The sequence below is a fragment of the Lutra lutra genome, chromosome 6 (assembly GCF_902655055.1).
Source record: "Lutra lutra chromosome 6, mLutLut1.2, whole genome shotgun sequence".
NCBI lineage: Eukaryota > Metazoa > Chordata > Mammalia > Carnivora > Mustelidae > Lutra > Lutra lutra.
Genome location: NC_062283.1, coordinates 148497820 through 148515530, shown reverse-complemented (window position 1 = coordinate 148515530; position 17711 = coordinate 148497820). Strand labels below are relative to the sequence as shown.

The 17711-nt window shown below is 36.6% G+C and overlaps 1 protein-coding gene across 6 annotated transcripts in view; it reads right to left on the bottom strand.

The window, feature by feature from the left end:
* The window catches only part of PACRG (parkin coregulated), a 568744-nt gene that overhangs the window by 470070 nt on the left and 80963 nt on the right, over window positions 1-17711 (bottom strand). For all 6 annotated transcript variants that reach the window (XM_047733484.1, XM_047733481.1, XM_047733478.1 and 3 more), the window contains exon 2: window positions 13289-13423. In XM_047733484.1, the coding sequence (XP_047589440.1) occupies window positions 13289-13423 (135 nt within the window). The remainder of the gene's footprint in view (window positions 1-13288; window positions 13424-17711) is intronic.

Sequence of the window (17711 nt, the reverse complement as noted above, 5' to 3'; positions counted from 1 at the left end):
TTCAAATTTAAAAACTTGTATGATGATTTTGAAGCAAACACCAATTCTAGACTGAATCTCAAACAGGATAAATCTTTAAAATTCACATCTAGGTAAAAACATGAAAAATAGTGTATGTTTCAAAATAAGTGTAGAATTTTGAAGTCAGGGATGTCTCAGTGATACCTGTGATTGCCACAATGTGTAGACACATAGGAATGTGGATTGATCACCTCATGGTCATTTTCAAGGTAAAATTTGCTATTTGTTTATATAGTAATAAATAGACTCAAGCGGGAGAAAAAAACCTGCGCCAGCAAACTGCATTCCTTGAAATATATACAAGTTTATGAACTACTAAGTAAAAACTTCATAGAGTCTCTCAATTTTAAGAATTTTTTATAGAAATTAATTGAACCATATCATTAAAGCAGCAAACATTGAACACATAATAAAGAATTACAAATTTATGAACTACTCAAGAGGAAGTGATTTGGTTTAAGATCTGGTATGTGCTCTTTGTGCACTTTTAAGTTTCTTCATCAAACAATGATCTACTCTAGTCAAGAAGCTTCTCAAGATCAAAACCTCATCAGCTGGGCTACAGAGCTCACTGCCGAGTCTTACCCATTATAGCTACTCAATTCTTTTATGAATAGATGAGTCACTGTTGCCTCAGCGTTGATGAGATCACTTCTCTGTAATGGAATACAGTCCCATGATGGACAGAACTAAATTGGACTTGGCTGTTTTAAAGAGCATCTGGACAAAAATATCTGACACAGTATCTCCCAGCGCGTCACAAAACCACCTATGAAGATATGGACAAGGAGAAAAACTCGACCTGCAAACTGAAACCAGGTGTTATAATGAATGCACAGGTGGAAAAAAAAGGACTTTCTACATACAATGAGGGGAAAGGAATTGAACCTAAAAACCACAATTCATGGTCAATTCATGTTTTGCAACCAGTTGCTAGGTGGTTTTCTTCACCCCTCCTCCACTTTCCGTCCCCTGAGAAAGGTAAGATCGCAACAAAATCAGCTGGGGGTGGGCATGGACTCAGCCACCATCCTGTCGCTGTGAAGTAGCTGCTTTTCAAGACAAAGGCAAAGCTATCCACTTCCATCCTCATTTCTGTCAATATCATTGCTAGAGCCTTTGGCAGCCCACTCTCAGAAAACCTGTGAACAGGAAGGAGGGACAGAGACTCCTGGTCACACACTGCATTGCACCCTGGAAAGCAGTGTGCCCCACAAGCAAAATGCTGCAGGTAAGGGCAGAGGAAAACACAGCTGGGTGCATGTGCATTTTTAGGACTGTATGTGTTTACCTAATCCATTTGTCTTACTGTCAGAAGTCACAGAGAGTCCCTATAAGGCCAACAGAATGGGACAAGAGGAAGCATATTCATACCACACATGGTATTGGCTAGGAGCTGGGCAGTCTCCCTAAGTCATGCTGATAAGGACAGCTCTCCAGTCTCCAAGCAGAGTGAATGAGGTCAAGGACAACCATGTGTTCTGTTTTAGCAAACACAAATTCTAGATTGAGGTAAAATTGAAGATAAATAAAGAGTAATATATGAATCTTGCAAAAAATGAAATGGAATATCGTATTATAGATTTAGATGGTGAGGAAGCCCCCTTAAATTCATTACTGCAGAAATCAGTGATGTTTAGAAATGGGGGTGCTCAAAGATTCACAAAGCCAAACCTCTTTATAGAAGAAAAGCAGAAATCCATTTGTTAAGAATAGGCCAAGGTAAAAAGAAAATGAGATTTTACCCTTAGTAAATAATCAGACATGTTTGCAAGCCACAATATATACAAAATGTACAATGATGTTGATAACAGTATTGGTTATATTAGTGAAAGATTGGCAAAAAGCGTTACTATCTAAGAAAAACATTAATATCCAACAATAGGGAATTGGTTAAGTTGTAGAGTACTCTCGAGATTCCCAAAATGATTTTTAAAGTACACATTCACTAATGTGGAAAGATGGTTATGACTTGTAATTATTTGAAAAAAGTTATGAAGTATGAGTAAAATGTTTTGTAAAAATTTGCATACGTACACAGATTTGCGAATGCAGAGAAAGAGGATATGAAGAGTTCACACTAACAAACTAGTAGAGGCTGCCTCAGGTTGTGGGATTGTGGTTGGCCCATGTTTTTTATTTTTGTTAATCCAGGTTACAAAATAAGAATAAATCAGAACAGTGTCTACGACAGACTTGCTTGTACAACGATTCTGAAGCTGACATGTGTAATGACATGAGTGCGGAAATGAGCAATATAAGGATGTGGCGGACTAAATAATAGCAGTGGAAGTCAAATTTGAACTTGAGGCAGTGATAGACAAATTGACACTAAAGAAAACAGAAAATATATGAGCGCTTTCATAAAAGTTTTAAAAAGTGAATAAAGAGATGAAAATATTGAGGGAGACAATGATAGGAATGACAGGATGAAACACGTTTACACTCTTCATGTATTTGTTTTAAGAAAGAAAAGAGAAAAGAGAAAAATCATCAATGACATTACAGAAAAAAAAAACTTTCCTCACTTGAGAAAAAATTTCAAGTAAGTAGACAAAATAACATTACTGTATTTTTTTTAAAGATTTTATTTATTTATTTGACAGAGAAACCACAAGTAGGCAGAGAGGCAGGCAGAGAGAGAGAAGGAAGCAGGCTCCCCGCCGAGCAGAAAGCCCAATGTGGGGCTTGAACCCAGGACCTGGGATCATGACCTGAGCCGAAGGCAGCGGCTTAACCCACTGAGCCACCCAGGCGCCCCTAACATTACTGTATTAAAGAAAGAATCACCGGAAGCTAAATATACACGTGCAAGCAACTTTTAATCATACAAAAATAGTGCGATTACCCAGGTTGCCAGACAAAATAAACAAGCAAACCAAAACAGATCAAGGGAATAAAAAATCAGACTGGTCTTAATTCTTCAGTAATCACATGTTAGAATGTAATGATACTACATTTTTCAGAGGTATGGAGAGGAACAGTTAATTTAAGAATGTTAATATGAAGCAAATTGTGTTGCATGTATGAAAGTTGAAAAAATATATTTTCAAGATATTCAAGGATTTAGAAATCTCAACCCATGTACTTTCTTTTCATAAAATTGGTTAAAGATATACATGAGCAGAGAAAGATGAATCTAGGTAAGGACTCAGAGAATGGAAATACATGGCTTCAAAGCTTTATGGGTTTTTCCCTTGTTCACACTGGGATGCAATTTTGGAAATTCTGCAGGATTTTTTGTTGTTGTTAGGAGTATGTCTTAGATTGGGAGCAGAGAGTGGTTTTATAATGATTTTGTCAACCGCCTTTGTCCATTTTTATACTTTGTCCAATAGCAAGAAATGTATTTCATAGTTAATAAAAATTTTTCTTAATATTTGTTTCTTTTCTCCCAAAATGTCTTAACCACATGTTCCCAATGACGAACATTTTCGAGTATCACTATGGTGTACGAATTGCTAAAGGAGATGCCGCATGTGCCACTGCCCAAGCAATGACCACCGGGAATTTAAATATGCATCTGAAACTGTGGGGTTTTCTGTTGTTGTTGCTGTTGTTGAACTGGAGAGAACTATTAATTATTAATACTTCTGTGGTAGCTACGTCCATTATTACTCTCCTCTCCTAATTAGGTCCTTGAACGTTCCCCTGAGCCCCTTAAAAACCATCCTATGAAACGGAATTTCAACAAAGTTAAAAGTATCCGTGCAGAAGGACTGAACTGAAACATCAGTTACTAAGTTATCTCAGAATAAATGCTGTCTTCTGCATACATTTTATCTGTTTTCCAAATTTTCTAAAATAATCATCTATTACTTTTAAACTATGAAAAAATCAGAAAAATCTAAGAATAAGTGCATCTCACTTTTATATGCCATATAATGACAAATAGTTTTTACAAGGTACTGTATACACTATGACCTCAATTAGGCAAAAATAAAGATAAGACAGAAATACTTCAAAAAATGTTAATAGTTGCAGACATGAATGGTGGAATGGTGGGTGATTTATTTATTCTTTCTACTTCCCAATATTTTCTTATTTTATAAGATAACTATATATATTTCATATTGAGAATAGAACTCTATAGGTAATGATAATTTCTTTTTTACATGATCAACTGATTATCCTATTAGTACTGATTTTTCCATATAACTTTCAAGGTCAGGATAAGTTTTTTGATAAAGGTAAAATGTATTTCCTAAAATTGCTGCCTCCAATATGGATTAAAACTGCTATCAGTATTCAGTAACACTTTATTTAGATTTTACCTGAAAGAAAAGGAAAAACTTTAATAGAACTACAGGGGGCTGAAAATTCACTCAATATCTGGAAGCCTCAGATGCAGAGACACACTTTGACCACTCTAAATAAAAGCATCCAACAAACATTGATTTTTTTTTGTTACTATCGTACCATCAATCTGATTCCATATGTCATCTGTCAAAGAACTTCTGATCTCAAAAGTGCTTCAATAAAGAAAAGGGATATGTGACAAGAGATAAGACAGAGTGGGAACCATTCATTAAATTACTAATTGGAACAGAGCTGGAGATTTGCCCTCCAGGCAGATACAGAAAAATCATCAAAGTCCAGTGTGTGTCCCCAAATGGAACTTTCTAACAAGCAGCAACACACATTGTTAGTTTCAAGATTTGCGTCCTGATACTCCTGAAAGGGCAGGCGGCAGGGATCTCCGGGAGGGTGGAAACCGGCCCAGGTCTTCGTGGGAGAGTGAGTGACACCGCAGTGTCCCAGCTGGGACACCCTCACACCACCAAGACTGCCCCTACGTTTCGACAGGGGGTCCTTGAACGTACAAAGCAGGAGTGATTTGTTTCTCTTGCAGTTGTCAGTCCACGGAGATCTGAAACTTACAACATAGCTTGTTTCCCTTGGGCCCCTGGTAATGAGAATTGTCTTCAGCGGTGCCTATGAAATCACTGTCACGGAGCTGCGGTCGACCTTTCTTTTCAATCTCTGCACTTTCCAGGAGTTATAAATCAGTTGACTTTCAAGCTCGATGAGATGGCATATGCCCTAGTTTGAAGAACAGATGGAGGCTTGGGGGAAAATTGTTTCTGCAGGCTTACTACAAGCAGCACTGCTCCATAAAAGTGAACCATTCGCACTAATTTCTCACATAAATTATATAGGCAGCAGGGAGCACCAGCCCATTCAGCAGAAAATCTTTCATCTAGCTTTCAGAGGTCATCTAACCAATTTAAATTAAAGTTATTTCTGATACAAGGCTGTTTTTTCGTGCTGTACACTTTTAAGACATAGCAATTTACATCAAATAAAAGAATGGCATTAATTGTGCATGCCGTCCCCTCCTCCAAAAAACACAGAACAGCACGGTAATTGCCGGAGGATTATTTTTTTTTTCAAGACCTCTAGAATAAGCTCTGTCTATTAATTAATCACAGAGGAATTAGTAGGGGAAATGCAGCAGCTGTCTTGTACAAAAATCAGGTAAATTGTCACTTCTTTTGTAAAATTTGCCTTACAAATTCTACTAAGGCCTGCTATCCAAACTCAAGCTTTGGCAGTTATCAAAAGAAACAGAAGCCCAGGACAATTCCAAGAGAACATTCATCCTTCTTCATGTGAAACAAATTATGCAACTCTCAAATAAATTTGTCTACAAGATTTGAAAAATCAACATTGGTTTTACCTGGGGTAGAGGGTCGGTATAGATAGAACATCAATCTTTTTTTAGTCCCTAAGAAACTGAAACATTAAGAAATTGAAGGCACCAAAGGACTAATGATTAATCCAAAGTATAGAATGTTGAGAACAATGTAATGAGGACTAATGGATCAGATATCATATCGCAGAGTGACTTACTTTAAAATGCAGTACTATTTACAGATAATGAGCTACCATGGTTTGGGGCTGATTTTAATTGTAAGAAAATTAGTGCATGATTTTAATAATAATTATATTCTATAACTGTTTTTCCTACTAGGAAATTATTAGTTATGTCAATGAAAACAGTCACATTGACAGAGCTTTTTATAGTTCATGAATACCATGAGTGCTGTCAAGGACTGAAAAGAACTGAGAAAAAGAACATACTGAGGAGAAATTCTAGAGAGTCATGCCCAAGTATTAGCAAAGAGGGAGTCAAGCTAGAATTGAGGGTGTCGTCTGACCACTGTTGTCAGAAATTTTAAAAATGAATTTGAGTATTCATTTATGCATAGCGCTTTCTTTACTTGGATGTTCAAATCGGACATATATATAGTCATTTAGAAAGGTAAAAACTTGCCATTTTGAAATTTAAGAAATTTTAAAAATAAATTCACTGGGAAAGCATTTACATAAAATCAAAGGAGCATTTTCATGAAAAAGTCGAACCCACTGAAACCAGTGCATATAACTCTGGACCGTGCATTCAAATTTACTGGAATTTCTAGGCAATACTTATTCCCTGAAATAGTTCATGAACATCACAAATTATAGTTATTTGTATAATTGGGAAAGGAAATTTCTTAGAGCTCCCATAATCGAAAAGTGGCCATACCAATCATCCAGCACATGGTTCTCACTTACTGATGAAGACAGTGAAGCCTACAGAGTGAAAGACACATCATGAAACAGTGTCGAGAGAAGTAAAACCTGGAGATAGCCAATCCACTCTAGAATGCTTTCCATTCATTCCGTACATATCACTGGGCGCTCACTCTGTGCCAGACACTGCTCCAGGTGCTGAGATAAATGAGCAAATGAAACCAGGATACATAGGTTCTTTGCTCAGAAGACTTCAGAATAAGTCATTTTTATTAATCCTAATATTGGCTCCACTAGAGGCCCCTATTTGCTTTTCATTTTCTTTCACTTTTCTTATTATATGCTAACTTTCTCTATTTTATACTTTTTTATATAAATATATATTTTATTTAAAAAATTAGAAAAATGTGTTTTTAGTTACCTAATTAATGTTAATTTATGAAGTCCCTTTTTTTTTTTTAGTAAGGATGAGTGTTTTGTTTTTTTTTTTCTTCTTTTAAAGATTTTATTTTTTTGACAGACAGATCACAAGTAGGCAGAGAGGCAGGTAGAGAGTGAGAAGGGAGAAAGCAGGCTCCCTGCTGAGCAGAGAGCCCAATGTGCGGCTCCATCCCAGGACTCTGGGATCATGACCCGAGCTGAAGGCAGAGGCTTTAACCCACGGAGCCACCCAGGTGCCCCATGAAGTCCCTTTTTAATAAAAAAAACAAAGTTGTGTGATCCAAGTTTTGACCAACATATCTACAAGAATGAATACATTAACCTCAGGGGAAGGATGCTTTCGTGAGGACATCGCCTGTGTCTCCAAAAGGCCCGTGAGGAAGACCACATCGTGGGCGGGGAGTAAAGGCTGCTGAAGTCCGCTGTCGCCTGCACCTGCCGATGTGCATCAGTTCTCACTTTGTCAATTTTATTTCAGAATAACAGGTCACTAGAATCATTTACACACATATTCAATAAGGGATGAGAAAACAAGAATGCAGAAATGCCCCGCGCGGCGATGCCACTTCGAACAATGCCTGTGACAACCTTGCCAGGTGAGGGACTACATGTTGCCGACAAAGCCCATTTTGAGCTTTTCCCTGTTGAAGACAGTCTGGATGTCCGTTCTCTGAGTTGCATTTCTATAGAGGGTTTCTATTATATCCTGATTTGGCGATAGTTATAAGCTATTTATTTCTTACCCAAATCTATCTAGCACCTGGGACATCTTTAGGCATGTTCACCACAAATTCAGTGAAAACGAGACTCAGTATATACCACATTCTGTCATAAAGCATGGAATCGTGGAGAGGTGGAGAAAGGTGATTTCTGTCAGTATCTACAATATCAAAATGCCTAGAAAGTGAAGAAACTTAGACTCTGAAAAACAATCTGAGGGATTTGAAGGGGCGGGGGGGTGGGAGGTTGGGGGAACCAGGTGGTGGGTATTGGAGAGGGCACGGACTGCATGGAGCACTGGGTGTGGTGCAAAAACAATGAATACTGTTACGCTGAAGAGAAATAAAAACATTAAAAAAAAAGAAACTCTACAAACGTCTTGCAACTTTCCTATATATCTGAATCTATTCTAAAATAAACATTAAAAAAAAAAAAGAAGGATTGGGATTAATTCTTCTATAAATATTTGGTGGAGTTTGCCAGTAAATTCATCAGGTCCTGGGTTGTTCTTTGTTGGGAGACTTTTGATTACTGATTTAATCTCCTTATTTGTTATTGGTCTATTCAGATTTTTTATTTCTTCGTGATTCAGTACTGGTAGTTGTTTCTAGGAATTAATCCATTTCTTCTAGTTTACCCAATTTGCTGGCATATAATTGTTCATAGTAGTTTCTAATCATGCTTTGTATTGCTATGGTTGTAATGTTTCCTCTTTCATTTATAATTTCATTTATACTTTTCTTACCACACACATTTTACATTATTAATGTTATAATTTATATTATGTATATAATATAAATTATGTTAATAAGTTATATTATATATATTTATATTATATATAATATATATTATATATTACATATAATATATTAATGTAATATTGTAATAAATTGTTATAATTTATATTGTGTATCTAATAATAAAATATTGTAGTTATAATTATTTAAAAAAAAAAAACTTAGAGACACCTTAGTGCAGTTGTAGCTCACCAAAATAAATAAATGGTTTATAATACCATATAGTTAATTTAAAAAACAAACTCCAACATTTTTCTCCAACTCCTTCTGCCAAGGTCTATATAAAAGTGGCTATTTTATTTTTTTTTATTTTATTATTTTTTTAAAGACAGAGATTACAAGTAGGCAGAGAGGCAGGCAGAGAGAGAGGAGGAAACAGGCTCCCTGCTGAGCAGAGAGCCCGATGTGGGGCTCGATCCCAGGACTCTGAGATCATGACCTGAGCCGAAGGCAGAGGCTTTAACCCACTGAGCCAGCCAGGCGCCCCTAAAAGTGGCTATTTTAAAGTAACTTGCATTGTCCTACTATTTTAAAATCATGGTTTGGGATCAGAGTTTGTAAGGCAGTGAATTTCATGTGTTACCTATGATTTATATTTCTGTTCCTCATTAAGTGTGTAAATAACAATGATCATTTCTCCTCATTTGGGTTACTACTCCTGAGGACTTCAGATTCCTCCCCCAAAATAGGGAATTAGAATGGGCTCCTGTTCCTTCTCCAAAACTGACCATGGGAATACTAGAGGCAAAAATGTACATTCCAGGAAGTAACAAACAAAAAAGGAAGAAGGAAAAGAGGGAAGGAAAGGGGAGGGAAAGGGAAGGAAGAGGTAGGAGGAGGAAGAGGAAGAAGTAGAAGGGGGAAGAGGAGGAGGGGGAACAGGGAAGGGAGGGGGAAAAGGGCAAGGAAGGCAGGGACAGGAGGAGGAGGGGTAACTCCTGAGGAAACCTGAAGGGTGTGGGAGCGGGGATAGAGAACACAGGGAGGTGGACTTGAGAGGACAGTTTACAGCAAACTCTTCTACTCCTATGTGGAAATTTAAGATGTGGAAACTCAAACACAATTTAGAATGTCCTTTGTTCATGCTGATTTACTGCTTTGTAACTTATCCAGAATGTTTAGCAAAAGCAGCTAACATTCACTTCCATTGCTTACGTTCTGGATATTGAAGATAACAGCCATAGAATAAAGTCACGTTTCCTGAATGTTAGCAGAGTCAAGGAGAATGCAGAAAAAAGAAACAGATTTAAAAATTTTCGCTTAAGTCATTATTATGTTTTTAATGTCTTTAGCCATTAATAATTAATCATTCTTTAGCTGTACTTAGAAAATGTATATTTAAAAAATTTTAAAAAGTGTACCAGAGCTTGCCTGGTAGATTTCACATTCCAGATCAGATCTATTCATTTTTAATAGATAATTAACTTGCCACTGATCAGTATATGGAAAATTTCACTACAAAAAATTGCACTAAAATAACCATTTTCATGGGCACTAAACTAGGGTGGCAGTTCAGGATACAGGTTGAAATTTCACTACAAAAAATTTCACTACAAAAATTTTGCAAAACCTTTTTTATGTTTACCAAGGAATATTTGATAAGCATAGACAGCCGTGACAAAAAAATGCATGCACCAGTCCTGTTTTCTCATTTCCTAGTAATCTGCATAGAGCTCTAGCCCTCATCTGGCCTGCAGGTTCAGGCATTCATTCTGGACTGCTGCTATCTTAGTGGAGAGCAGCACTGCCTAATATGGTAACCATGTGGCTATTTAAATTAAAATTAATTAAAATTAAAAATTTAGTTTCTCAGTCTCACCAGGGACATTTCAAGGGCTTAATGACCACATATGGCCAGTTGTAATTATTAGACAGTGCAGATGTAGAACATTTTCACCATTGCAGAAAGTTGCATTAGTACTCTGATTTTTAGCGATCCCATAAGGAATAGACCAAACTGCACAGATTATGACGTTTGGTCTGCTTTGTTTTTCTGGCATGGGAAACAAATAACCATTTTCATGGGCACTAAACTAGGGTGGCAGTTCAGGATGCGGGTTGAAAAATCTAAATGTGCAAAGACATTTACCTGCACCTAATTCTTCTATTTTCTGACTTTCTCTGGTCATTAATAAATTGTTACCATAGAGCACCTTTGTTATTTCAAGAAATATGTGACTTCCAATACAACAATGATGGGGTCGGCTAATCTAGACAGGTAGACAGGGAATTTGGGGTCGTAGGCAGCAAGGATCAGCAACTTCATGGGGGAGCTGAGCCTCAGGTGCTGGGACAGCCTCCATCATGCTTCAGGAGAGTGGTTCCTAAGGGTTTCAGAGTCATAGGAAATTCTGATAAAAGACATACCACTTCTTACTACTTAATTGTGCACGCCATTTCAGGCACATATGAACCCCTTGAAGTCCCAGTGGTGTCACAAGCAGTATGGAGAAAGGACCAGTATTTTCTTGGGAAAGAGAGTTACTCAGGAACTGTCAGAGCGGGGCTGAGCTGTTACAAGACCTGTGCTCTGTCCGCACACAGGAAGGAAGTACCGTGCAAAGTCATGGATTGTTTTGTTTTTGTTTCATGGGGGGTGTGTGTGTGGAGAGGTACAGCCCTGCTTCCTTCAACATTCAAGGACCCTTCCTTAGGTATGGTGTCCTAAAGAAGTCCTCTATGGCTACCAAGTACTAGATTGTCCCCACAGCACATGCACCAAGGAATAAATATGAATATATTGAGAGACTGTTTACAAGCCTATCCTTAATAATTTTAACATCTTCATTTTAATATTAGAGTAGTACAAATGAAATGTGGTTGGCAGAAGCCTACAGGTGATAGGATAAGATGTTTCTTTATACGTATGCTATTATTCTACCACTGACAGCAAATAAAGTCCTTCCTTTTTATTCGGACTTTTTAGCTTGCTGAATCGGTACTGTCGTCAATAGTAACTTAAAAGAATTAATACAGCTATAAAAAGGAAAAAGTAGTTTATATCCCTTCTGATTGTTGGATTATCAAAGATAAAGCAAAATGAATGATTCATCCTATGTTTTCATTCTTTTCAAGATGAATTTTTTTCCTAGTCTCTCAACAACTCTAAAAGTTACTCATAAGACTATTTGAGCAGGTCAAAATAAATCTATAAAGTTTTTATTGATATAATTTTCATGGACTATTATTGCTTAAAACACCAAAATCTACTAACTTTTTTTAAAAAGAAGTACAGCATATCCTTTTACTCCAAAGGACTGGGATTTTAAAGAACTTCCACTGTGTTGCCCTGTGGAGCCAGTATACAGACAAATAAACACAAAATCCATGTACCTAATCAAACGTAAACAAACACAAAAATCACAGTAAAATTTTGGGAATATATACGTACATTAAGACTAAAATATCTGAATGACTCATACTTGCTGTAACTTTTTCCTCATTGTATGCACATTGTCAGATAACAAATACACATTTTAATAGAAATGATTAAAAGCAAGATAGTGCAGTCCTTCATCCTCCTAAAAACATTATGACAAAATGTAATAAAAGGAACACCTTCAGATTTCTATTACCAAATAGTCTGTAGTAATTCTACGTTCGATAACTGAATACGTTATGGCTACTCAAGGTTTAGAAATGTTTGATAATTCTGTGAAAACATTTAAAGACATACTGGAAATAATGCAAATAATTCTCTTAGTTGTTCCATAAAGGAAGGACAAGGTCAATTTTGATGAACTTAAGTGTTTACATCGGTGAATTCTTTACTTTGGCCATTTTATTTTATTTAGTAATGTGAATTTACACAAAGTACAAACAACTCCTACCTTCACCTTCAGACGCTACTGTAGGACTTTTTTGTTAACTGGGTCAATTGCATCAGTGAGATGGTATTTGGCAAGCACCTCTTACGTTCCTCACCCTGTTGTGATACACACATGTGCCGCTCTGTCTTTAGGCAGAGAAGCCCTTTTAGCTGATAAATATCACCCAAAGCAAGGTCCTTGATAACAAAAAATAATTAATAGCAGAAGCTGGTTACAGATCAGCATTGGTTTTTTCAAATTAAATGTAAAAGCCTTCTCCGGTTAAGAGACTGGAAAGTTTTTACAAATACCATCAGTGAGCCTTTTAGAAAGAAACACAGCCGCATTAGAATGGAGTCATTAGGCAATACATTTATTTTGAAGCCAATTAACCTTTTGTCAGAAAAATGTCGGTGCCGTAATGGTTTCAGCGTGGAGGTCAGCCTCTAACTGGGCACGTGTGACAGCCACCGCCGCTGACACGTGCCGCAGACAGAGAGAGAGAGAGTGCAATCACGAGAGGCAACCTGCTTTTGTATTCCACTCTGCATTGCCAGGGAGGGGACAATCTTGACCCATCCATTTAGGTAATTAAAGTTTCCATTTGGAAGTGTCCTGCAGGAAGGTGAAATTTGGGGGAGATAAATGGCTGTTGCTCTCCGTATTCAGCCACCAGTTCCATCATTTGAAGGACTGCCTGAAACAGGCACCACTGCCAGGTTCTCATAAAAATAGAGATGAATTGGGCAGCAGACGATTCTCGGAGGCAAAGCAACTCTGTCATTTTCTTTTTTGCAGGCTGTAATTTAATTGTTAGTCAAGGTGGACAGCCGACACAGGGGGGCTTTCTCTAAGAGCTTGTCCACCACCTTCCATTCACCGAGAAATCACTCCGGTTTATCTACTTGGCCAAGTCTGTTTGGCATTGGGAGATGTCACTCCAGCGGCCCAGCTGGTTCTCCAGGCTGTGCCCTGACTTACCTTCCACGCTATTTTGTTTCCTTTCGAATCATGCTCAAGGGCAATTGGGAAGTCTCCTCGCTCATAAAATTTTCGAAATGCTGTGGGCTTGGTTGGTCTTTCTTTAAATGCTCCTGCAGCTGGAGGGCCTCTCACCTTCAAAGAAAGAAAAAAAAATAGAAATCAGGTCTTGAAAAATAACCAAAAATGCACAGTAAAAAGACTTTTCTTAAGTTTTAGTTTATATGAAATATTCTGGAAGATAAAAACCAAATTGTTTAATGATGCACAACAGCAACTTCACTAATACAACACTCAAAGAAGATAATTATTTTATAACCATTAAGGGTTTACTTTATTTCAAGCTACTTCAGATAGCATTCTTAGAAAAAGTCACTTTAAAAATATCACATGATAAGGAAAAAACGTCTAAACTTTTGTTTAAGTAAAATATTTAATAGAGGACTTTAAGTTCAGAATGTTAAAACTTTTAACATTTTTAATAATTGCTAATTCTAATCTCAGGTCTGATATACTTTGTGGAATACTGAAGGAATAGATTTAAAATACATCCTTTAGGGGCACCCAGACGGCATGGTCGTTTAAGCATCTGATTCTTGATTTCGGCTCAGGTTGTGATGGATAATCTCAGGGTAATCTCAGGGTTATGGGATCGAACCCCACGTCAGGCTCTGCTCAGCCCCCAATCTGCTAGGGGTCCTCTCTCTCCCTCTGCACCCTCCCCCTGCTCACACTCTCTAAAACAATTATTAAAAAATAGAATATGTCCTTTAAGTCTTTCCATATATAAAATGTAAAAAAGTTCTGTTGTGAATATTAACAAAATATTAAAAAGTTACATAAAATTAAGCCATAACAAATAAGATAATTTAAAAAGAAAATGTGCAAGTATAGCACACCTTCGATATTATGAATTTATGAGAAAGTATCATTAGATTACATGAGATTCTGCCACCCTCAATTGAGATTTTTATCAAAGAAGAAACATTTCTTTTTTTTTAAGATTTTATTTATTTATTTGAGAGAGAGAGAGAGAGAGAGAGACTGAGCATAAGCAGAGCAGGAGGGGCAAAGAGGGAGGGAGAGAGAATCTCAAGCAGATCCCCACCGTGCAGGGAGCCTGACACGGGCTCAATCCCAGGACCCCAGGGTCATGACCTGAGCTGAAAGCAGACCCTTAACTGAGTCACCCAAGCACCCCAAAGAAGAAACATTTTATATTGAGTTATTCATTTTAAGAATCTTTTAAATCTGCATTGTTTATTAATTCATTAGGTTACAAAATTGAAAGTGATAGTGAACTATTTTGAAAATTATAGACCACTGGTTACCTTTCTCTGAAAAAAAAGTAAATACTAGATATTTACTAGTTTAATAAAAACAGATTATCTTGTTAATTCTTAATATGGACAAAATAGCAAATAAGTTATGTAATATCTTAGTATTTTAAGTTACTTGATATCATGTTAATTTTTAATATCCATGTAAAAAATTTGAATTTCAATAAAGAAATATGTAAAATACATCTAGTATCACAAATATGATAAATACATTTTATCAGCACACATAGAAAAGCTAATACTAAGAACTGAGTGGGATATTAAAATATTGAGATGATTAAATGTTGAACTAGAGGTGAATAGTGAGGTAACACAAATTATTAGAGTTAATTTTTTAATTTTTTAATTTTTTTTAGAGAGAGAGAGACCACATATGCCCACACACATGCAAGGTTGTGGGGAGGGGCAAAGGGAGAGAGGGAGAGAGAGAATCTCAAGCAGACTCCCTGCTGAGCCCTGAGTCCCACGCATGGCTCTATCTCTAGTCTAGATAGACACTATCTAGAATATGACCTGAGCCGAAATCAGAAGTTGGACACTTAACTGACTGAGCCACCCATGTGCCCCTGAGTTTAGAATTTCCTTTACTACATAGAACATTATTCCCAACGTATGTAATCACATATAATTATTACATAATCAATTATATAATATTACATATTATGTAATTACATAAATAATTGATGTGATACTGGGTAGTGGGGAAGCAAGACTGGCTCTTACTTACAAAATATTTGAAACTTGTTCCGATATTAGAATTATTAGCCACCATTTTCAGACAAATTCATTTGATTGTTAAGTAACCATATGTGTATGATTACTTTGTGCAGAGCTCTGAGCTGGATGTTATACATACATTCCCATCTACATCAGTATGACAGAAACTACAGAGATGGCACTCCAGGACTTTAGCAACTTATGGAGTGGTAAATTTTGAAACACATTTTTGGAAATTGATAAAGAATTGACAACTTTCTATTTTGCCAACAAGTTATATACAAAAAAAAATTACAATCTACCATTGCATCACCATTTTAACAAAATGGTGTTATACATAATCCAAAAATGTATACCACCCAAAAAGTGGTATACAAGAAAGAAAAGAAAACTTAGCCAAATTAAACCAGCATCATACATACTTACAGAAAGTTACAGAGAATACGTGTATTCTCTGTAGAATGTGTATTCTCCAGAGTAGAATGTGTACTACACTCTAGTGTATAGAATGTAGTGTATATGTGTATGTATATTGTGTATATATACATATACACATTATATGTGTATATGTGTATGTATAGTGTATTACTGTGCAATACTGATTGCTAGTCAGTAGATACCTCATTTTTGGTGTTTTTTTAAAAAATAAATATTAAATAAAGAAAATATATATGTATAAATATACGTATAGATAATATATATACATACATACATATAACTATATAATGAAATACTCAGCCATAAAAAAAGAATGAAATCTTGCCTTTTGTGACAAGATGGATGAAGCTTGAAGGCATTATGCTAAGTGAATAAGTAAGTGAGACAAAAAGAAAAATACTGTGTGATCTCACTTATATGAGAAATCTAAAAGAACTGAACTCACAGAAACAGAGATCAGATTGGTGGTTGCCAGGGTCTAGAGGGTAAGGCTGACATCTACTGATCACCTTTTTTCATTTGCTTTTTGATCTTCCTGATTCTTATGTGATGACTGATTTTCTGTTGAAACCTGGACATTGGTGATTGTGAGACTCAGACCTTCTACCTTCTGTTTTAGCTGGTTTATTCCAATATGTGTCTGGCAGAGATGTGGGGAAAGGTTACGAGCACATTACAGTCAGGCTGGGGTTGAAATCCTGGAGGCCCACCTGGCCTCTATTGACTCCACAGAGGGAGTTTCTCATGGATCATGGGTGAAAGTGGGGGCTTCAATACCACTAGGCCTCCAGTGACACCTCCTGGATAGGTTGGAGAAGGAGCACCCCGTGACTGCTTTCCACAGGGACACCACGGAAGGGGGTGGCCTCATTACTGCTGGGCAGTAATAACATTCCTGTCCCTCAAGGAGGCATTCTCTGAGGGCACCCCAGCAGAAAGGGATAAGAGCTTAGCACAGCTGGCTAGGGTAAGAGTCCAAGCTATCCCCACTGTGGGTGCTGAGGACCTCTTTACTGGTCCAGTAAGGATGAAAGGCTCAATTCCTCATTCAAAACATTCAGCTACAACCACCATTTAGATCTTTTATCTGCTTATCATTGGCTAACCATCCTTTCCATTCTTCTAGATGCCAAGTTATTATTTATGCTTTGACAGCAAGTCTCCCATTATTTAATTGACCAAAATTTTGCTAGAGAGTATCCATCTTTCTCCCTTACTTTGTATTTATCTTAAAATCAATTTCTCTTTTTCCTTTCTCCTATTCTAAATATATTCCATTCTTTCTGATTCTGAATTCAAAATTCTAATCATCCAAACTTTTCAAAGAATGAACATATTTCTCTCTAAGAAACCTAAGGGGCTTTTTATAAACTGTTTATAGATAATGTATACTTCCACTTTCTTCCCATAAATTTTCATGCACTCACTACAGAAATGATTCCATGCCTACAGTTCCATAGAAAGTCTTCACTTAGTTTGCTATATAATCACCCAACAGTGTGGAAATTCTTTCTTCAGTGTTTGTTAACCTCTGTTCTTATATTTCTGCCATTTGCTCATTTAAAAACACTATTTTTTGGATTCTCCTATAGACACATTACAAATTAACTCCCGGCATCTCAAATCTGAATCTGAAATTTGACTAGTCAAGCCTGTAGTGCAACACGGGCATTACCTAATCGTACGCAGCTGCTCTGTCACTGTTCCTGGATAATATTTTTTCTGTTCCAAATACATATATACCTACTTAAGCCTAATAGAAGGCTAAAATATTTTTAATATTCTACACATGATCCATTCTAACATTCCAAGTGATTCTAGAAGTATGTACATGAAAAATCAAGTAAATAATCTCTGGAAAGGTAATAAAGATATTACTACTGGAAATCACACAGATGGATGTAGCCTGACTAAACAAAGTTAAAAAT